The 7,669-nt window shown below is 38.6% G+C and overlaps 1 protein-coding gene across 1 annotated transcript; it reads right to left on the bottom strand.

Annotated features, from left to right (window-relative positions):
- Positions 1-2,799: 2,799 nt before the first annotated feature.
- Positions 2,800-7,081, bottom strand: LOC110950766 (zinc finger protein 32-like). Its single transcript, XM_022193529.2, has 2 exons — positions 6,516-7,081; positions 2,800-5,017 (listed from the first exon to the last, which is right to left on the bottom strand). Exons 1-2 carry the CDS (start codon positions 6,676-6,678, stop codon positions 4,074-4,076), a joined length of 1,107 nt encoding a protein of 368 aa, XP_022049221.1. The 5' UTR covers positions 6,679-7,081; the 3' UTR covers positions 2,800-4,073.
- Between the last annotated feature and the right edge of the window lie 588 nt (positions 7,082-7,669).

Below are 7,669 nucleotides of genomic sequence, written 5' to 3'. Positions count from 1 at the left end.
CGCCTGATTTTTTTTTTTCATTTTTTTTTTTCTTCTTCTTCTTCTTCTTCTTGTTTTACGGCGGTTGGCATCCAGCTTCTTGGTGCATTACCGCCACCTTCTGTTCCGGAGTGTGGACCAGACAGTAGACTTACAGACTTTACCCGACCTAGTTCAAACTATCAAATCTACAAACACACACTACAAAGACCAAACAAAAACCCAAACAAACAAATAAACAACAACAAAAAAAACCTCTAACTTGCACTCTCCACACCCAAGCCAACTACCACCCCTTATTCCTATCATTATCCCTACCTAACCATCATATTCTATTATAAACCCCGGTCCCCTTTAAAAAATCCATCAGTGCCCTAACCTGTGCCCTCTCTTCCATACTTAGCAACTCTTTCAGTGTAAATTCCTGCACCCCTAACTCCTTTATCCTATCCATCAGCTCCCCTCTCTGCACCTCATATCTTCTACACCTCAGAACTACATGTTCCACCGACTCTTCCTCCTCCTGACAACCCTCACATAAACCAGTCTGGTGCTTCCCAATCAGTTTCAGTGTTTTATTTAGTGCACTATGCCCCAACCTTAACCTGGTCATCACACTCTCCTCCCTCCTGTATCCACTACTCACCCTCCCACCTCTGACGCTCTTTTGTACCTGATACAGGTGCCTCCCTTTCTTCTCTCCATCCCACCTTTCTTGCCACACTGAGTTGCTTTTTTCCCAGATAATACTTTTGATTTCTTTCTTGCTGATCCTCAGACGCATTTCTATTTTCCTTTTCAGTAAAGCTCTCTTGGCCAGATCATCAGCCCTCTCATTCCCCCTCACCCCTACATGTGCTGGTACCCACAGAAACTTTACCTGACCCCCCTGGTGAACAATTCTTGTTAGTGACTCAAGAGCTGAATATAGGATGTCCTGACGGCTGTTTGAATGAAAAGACCTGAGGCTTGCTAGCACTGATGATGAATCTGAACACACTAATGCCTTTCCTAGACCGGTCTTCTCCACCCACTGTAGTGCAACCAAAACCGCCACCATTTCCACTGTGTATACTGAAAGATTATTAGATGTTCTTCTGTTGATCCCAATTCCTCTTTCCGGGACTGTTACCCCGAATCCTGTCACCCCTGTCTCAGGTTGCTTTGCCCCATCTGTGTATATGCAAGTAAAATTGCTGTACTTTGTTAATATGTGACACTTAAACTCACCAACCAAATCAACCATGCCTTTCCCCCTCCTCTTAGCCTCTAATAGACCCCAATCAACCTCAGGCCACACTAGCATCCATGGGGCCACACCTGGATAGACTACCGTAGGACTAACTTTGAGGTTAAGTATTCCAAATTCTTTTGCAATGTTATTTGCTTCTTTTGCAAAGTTTTGCCTCCGGCTCCTTTCACTCTCCCAGAACCCCTGCAAAACTCCCTTTGTCAGATGAGACTGATTGTGTCCTTGCAAGTTAGCCCAGTAGTTAGCTATTATCTGCCTTCTCCTAATTTCCAGAGGCATCTCTCCCACTTCCACCTGTAGAGCAGGAACCGGTGATGTTTTGACTGCCCCACTACAAACCCTCAGAGCCTGCGCTTGAATCACATCCAGTTTACATAATAAGGACTTGGATGCAGAAATTTTCATTTTTTGATAATGAAACGCATGAAAAAACATAAATTAAGAAAACAAGTAGATGCATTAACTTAAAAAAGACGTGTTCCTACATGTTTGCAGGAGCGGTCATGAGCTTATTAGCTAATAAGAGTATGGAATGTGTCTTTATTCAATTAAAAAAATACTACTATTAAATAAATTTATTATTAAATATCAAACAATAAGAATAAATTAATCAGTTAATCAATTTTTTTTCAGATGATTTTTGTTCCCCAGAAAATACTCTTTTTTTCATTCTGCTGTAAATCAAATAAAATAACACATAAAATACTATCAAACAAAACACAAAACAGCTCTCTCTCTCTCTCTCTCTCTCTACATACATATATATACATATATATATATATATACATATATGTTCAACCTTTCTCATGACTTTTTCTCAGTCATGTGCAGCAGATGTCAGATCACTATTTACAAGTTTTTAAACCCAGAAGACAAATTTAATCACCATGACAACAATAACAAATATGAAATATTTTTTATGAAGGAGCTAACTGGAACTGAACTGTCACACTTGGAGGGACCAAATCACCTCAACAACAGTATGTTATGATGTTTAAGCTGAATATACGCTCTACGCTCTACAAACCTTATTTCCTCAAGTAGATTGTTGAATATGTTAAGATGTGTCAGTTTTTCTGATAAAAAAAGCAAAATAAAAATAATTAAAACAAAAGGAGAGAAAAAATAGCTGTGGATCAGTCTGCAGCTCATATTCTTAGTTCATTATTTGTCCTTAATGAGGACTTTGAAATATTTTTATAGGACCATAAAAATTAAGCTAATGTAAATCAAACATTTAATCAGCCGACACACCTGTCTTTGTTTTCAGCTTCGCCCCTGATAGCTCTTCCTGTAACTTATAGATGGGATGCATCGACCCTACAGTGAAGCTATCAGTTGTATCTTGTGCTGTAGGAAGATTTTACTGATGTGGTTTTGGTCTACTTGTCCCTTAAATAATTGCTGTAAATCAGTACAAAGTCGTTCCAAGTGATCACCTTCATCCTGTGATAAAACATTTCGATGCTGATAGAAGAAGTCTCCCCCAGGATGACAATGAATCCATAGTGAGGGGTCACTAACAATGATAAATCATTATCTAATCAAAACATGATGATGGGTTATGATTTCTTTTGGTACTGCATTTAATTTAGAAATTCTTTAATTTTGTTTGCTTGTGGTCAGCTTCTTACACACGCAACTCTTCTATCGTACATTTAAAGTTGAAGAACTGAAAAAAATTGGCAGTTCACTCTTTCTTTAGGTAGGTTAAAAAAAAGTACATGCATGAACAAAAACACTCCTAGAGTTACATAATAAATCACAGATGGCTTTGACATGTCATTCTTAAACACAGACCTATGGTTTATAAAAACAAACAAAAAAAACCACATACAAACAAACCAAAATATGCTTAAAAAAAGGATTTGTCAATTAAAAATTCCAGAAAGACGTATAAGAATCTCTGTATTCTAGTAGGGGGTTTGATACCAGCTTTGTTTAGACATTACTGGCAAAAGGGAAGTGTGTAAAACCACACTCTGGGCTCTGCTCTCTGTTCAGTGTTTTATAGAATCTGTCACTTTATGCTGCCAAAGTGAAGAGATTTAATAAGTGTTTGATTATCCACATTCTGCTTTGGATAATCCTATCGGCCATCTCTACAGATTCCAGATCCCATCATTGTAATAAACCCTGAGAATTTCTTCATTCAAAAGGAAACTGTTGGCTGAACATGTTGGGTAAAAATCGTCCCAAGATCAGCCATATTTTCTGGATCAGTCTTATAAGTGATCAAACATTTAACTGATGCTTCTAAGTGTTGTCTTTGTAGACAAAGGCAGATATATGGTATTCCTCTGCACTACAGAGATGAGCTGTTGTCTGACAACCCACAGTTGCCCTGGTTACATGTTCTACAGTGAACACACACATTGTACTTTATTAGACATAAATCCCAAATTCATCTTCCTCACTAAAAATCCCCCCAAAATTCCTACAATTGCACAATTTACTCTTGAGAAATAGTCACAAAAACTACAATACCCCTTTTGTAATAAAAATTATCCAAATTGTAAGTGAATATTAAAGATTTCTTTCTTCAGTAGGAAATAAGTGCCCTTTGTGTTGCTCTTTTCATGGGATGTTTTGACAACAAATAAAATGTATCACCCAGGACCACTGGACAAACTGATGATTTTGGAGAACATAAAAATGCCGTCTTAATGCCTACTTTACTGATTTAACAGCTGCTAATTGAAATCACCTGGAGATAATTTTAAACTTTCATCTTTTATTATAACATAGCAAGAACTAAGAAACTGTTCAGTACAAGTTTTGAGTCATTTATGCTTCATGTAATGTGTGTCCTCATTCACTCTACCAAAAAAAATCTAATAAACTACTGATTCTCTGCTGTGTGAGTCTTCATATGAATGATTAAATGAGAGCGCCGGATGAATTTTTTTCCACAAGCAGTGCAACTATAAGGTCTCTCCCCCGAGTGAGTCTTCATGTGGCGGGTCAGATTCGACTGGGCGCTGAATTTCATATGACACACAGTGCAACTATATGGCTTCTCACCGGTGTGTATTATTGTGTGCTTGATGAGGTCAGCTTTCTCTCTGAAGCTTTTGCCGCAGTCAGTACAGCTGTGCGGTTTCTCTCCTGTGTGGATTCGTATGTGGGCGTTCATGTTTCCGACCTGTGTGAATCCTCTGCCACAGAAACTGCACCTGTACGGTTTCTGTCCAGAGTGAGAGTTCATGTGAGTCTGCAGATAGGAGCGCTGGATGAAGCTTTTACCACAAACGCCGCAGCTGTACGGCTTCTCCCCTGTGTGTGTCTTCATGTGGCGGGTCAGAATGGATTTAATCCTGAAATTCTTGCTACAAACGCTACAGGTGTACGGCCTGTCGACTGTCTCACCAGCTCTCTGTGGTTTGTTCTTGTTTACGTCAGAGTGAAGTCCTCCATCGTCTCTCCAGTCGTCATCACTTCCTTCACTCATCTGACAGTCACTGGTTGGCTCTGGTGCATCTTCTTTAACAGGTTGAGATGAGCTACCAGGCAAAAGGTCGCCCTCTTTATTTTTAACTATTTGGTTTTGATGTGGTGAGCGTCTTCCTTCCTCATCACTTCTCGCTACATAAATTATATTAAACATAGAGTCTTTGGTGTCTGTTTCTTCCTGCTTTTCACATGCCTGGGCTGTCAACGGTTCCACCTCCTGTTCTTCTTTTATGTGCGGGGGTTCTCGATCATCCTCGCACTGGTCCATCCTCTTTTCACGGTGATCCTGCTCAAAGGGAACATCCTCTTTCTGGACAGAGAGCTGCAGGGGAGCTGTAACAGTATCCCAAGACAGAAAATGAGCACAGAATTTAGCTTGATCAAACACACGTTTTGTTTTGCACATATTTGACATAAAACATTATGGTGTGCAGCCTGCTGATGAAAAGATGGTAACAGCAACAACAGGACACAGCTTTCCATTGCACATGATACTCGTCTTTTGTTGCCTGTTTGTGAAATTAAAGCTTTGTGATAACATAATAGGGAAAGACAGTATACAAAAACAAATGATGCAATAATATCAGAAATGTAGCTAGAGGAAAGAAGTCAGCTTCAGCACAGCACTCATTATTTGCACAACTCATATGTGCAAATAGTGCATGTTTGAAGGTCATGGTGCACTGTTTTGATGTAGCAGGAAGTAGATGTAGTAAACAGATAAAAGTGGTAAAAGTGTTTTCTTGCTGGATGAATTTGTCTTATTCTGAGGATGGCACAGCAATCAAACAGATCATGCAGTTGCTTTAGAAAGTAATCAGTTTCACCTTTTCCACATACAATGTCTGAATTTCCTCAACAATTTGGCAACATTCCATTCAACAAACATAACAGATCACCTGAAAATTACTGTGTGCTAATAATCATATTTTTGGCAGTCCCTAAAAATGCACTTTTTTATTAGGCTTAATGTGGATTCAATGGAGCAGCACTTTAGTTTTTTAAACTACAAAGCAGCAAATAAGCTGCTCTGAAACAAGAAAAACAACCTGAAAATCTGGCCATAAGGGTGGAATACAAAACCTGTGAAAAATGCCAATAACAACAAGACAACTGCAAATATCTGTAAATTATGATAAATTATAAATTATGATATCAAAAGGAGAGTAAAATTAGCATTCATAAAAATATTTTTTAAAGCAGATATATTTGCAGTACTGATCAGTTTTCTTACAAATAATATGTAAATTAATACTCCTTGCCTCTGTGATTTTACTATTTATTTTCTGAAATTTACCAAAACAAGGAACAGAGCAGAATAGTGAATAATTATTTACTATTTTTTCAATAGATTTTTCTTTCAAATTACATGCATTTTTTTTTTATTTTAGATACAGTAAAAGAACAAATTACCATATGCAAAAATACAGATTTTGGAAGTGGAAGTTTTTTACAGTTTTGAAAGGTTTTCTTTCATCTATCTGTAGAAAAACAGTGAAATGTTATTTAAAACTATAATAATTCTAAGCTCTTTATTTACTGTGTTTATCTAGTCGCTGTCCTACTGAGAGTAGAGAAGTCAAAGTGAGCTCTGACTCATTTGTTCTGTCCAGTTAATTATAAACAGAAACGCCTTTTGTGCTGCATTTCTCTGACAGCCATTTTGCATCCCCCTCCCGGGTCAGGGATGCAAAATGGCGCTATTTGCTGGCTCCTGTGTGACGCTCTGAGCATTTCGGTAAAGTCTCCTGACACCGAGGCTTCAGTTCAGCTAAATAAACGTTAAACAGGAGTAAAATCCTCGGTGGTGTCCAGTGTGACCTACTGTTACCTCTCCATCCGGCCGTCCTCCGCTGCTGCTCCATCTGCCGGCTTGAACCAAACACTTCCTCCTCATATTCTCTGATGGTTCGCTCAAACAGGATGAAGATCTCCTCAGCGGCCGCCTTCAGTCGGTCGTTGACCAAAGCCTTTAGTTTTTCTGTTTTGAACATGTCTCGGCTGACAGCAGCAGACCTCCGGAGTTTTTGACGGGCTGACAGTACACAGGCTGGCGCTGGGTGCCAGATATCGCAATGAAACAAGTAAAACCCTCAAATGATTCCCTCCAACACGTCTGTCAGCCGGCACTACTCCCACTAATTCTCTGTGCATGTATTTTACCTACTGCAACTCACTAAACACGCTTTAAAAATCAAATATAGAAAAACGCATGACATTATTTGAATGCTTAAATCAGATTTTGTGACTACTATCAACACTCTGCTCCACTGGTCCAATCAAAAGCTGTGAAGCAAAACAAAGCAAACCCAAATGATGCAAAAAACAAAAAAAAAACGACGAAGTCAAATGTGTAAATCACGTCCAAGAAAACTGCCTGTCTGAAATTCAAGCACAGGAGAAGTGGTTTATATCAGACAGACATGGCAACACAAGATCTTGAGGCACACAATGAACCCGGAGCATCAGTGGTGGATCTCTGCTGCCACCTGCTGACCATCACAAAACAGTCTAAGTATCAAATAAAACAGAAACTGAAAGCTGAGCATCTGTGCTGCCAGGTTACATCACTTTATAATAATCTTATAGTTTAGATTTATCAGGTTAAGTATAGAAGTCTGAGAAAGGAACATAGACTGCACAGATGGAAATGAGCTTATTCTGATGTAACTCAATGTGTGTTTTATTAATGTTCAGTGCCCCCTGCTTGAAATACAGTGATATATTGCTAAATGTGGCATGATTTACTGACTCACTCCAGTGCTTCAGCTTGCAACATGATCGAATTATATATATATATATATATATATATATATATTATAATATTATATAAACTGGAACCTCTTTACTTCAATATACAAAAACAAAATAACAAATAATCAAACCCAGAAATGATGGCACCATTCCAGACACACAATGTCCTGAGGATTTATTTTTTACAGACCCTGCCGGCAAAATGGGACAACATGTATTTTGATATAAAAC

The sequence above is a fragment of the Acanthochromis polyacanthus genome, chromosome 2, assembly GCF_021347895.1.
Source record: "Acanthochromis polyacanthus isolate Apoly-LR-REF ecotype Palm Island chromosome 2, KAUST_Apoly_ChrSc, whole genome shotgun sequence".
Lineage (NCBI taxonomy): Eukaryota > Metazoa > Chordata > Actinopteri > Pomacentridae > Acanthochromis > Acanthochromis polyacanthus.
This window is presented reverse-complemented; position numbering and strand designations above follow the sequence as displayed.

What these genes read in the sequence shown, in the direction of transcription:
- LOC110950766 (XM_022193529.2), bottom strand. Translation starts at nt 6,678, where the DNA reads ATGTTCAAAACAGAAAAACTAAAGGCTTTGGTCAACGACCGACTGAAG. An exon ending in GAGGACGGCCGGATGGAGAG is followed by an intron (nt 5,018 to 6,515) that starts GTAACAGTAGGT and finishes ATACTGTTACAG; the next exon opens with CTCCCCTGCAGCTCTCTGTC.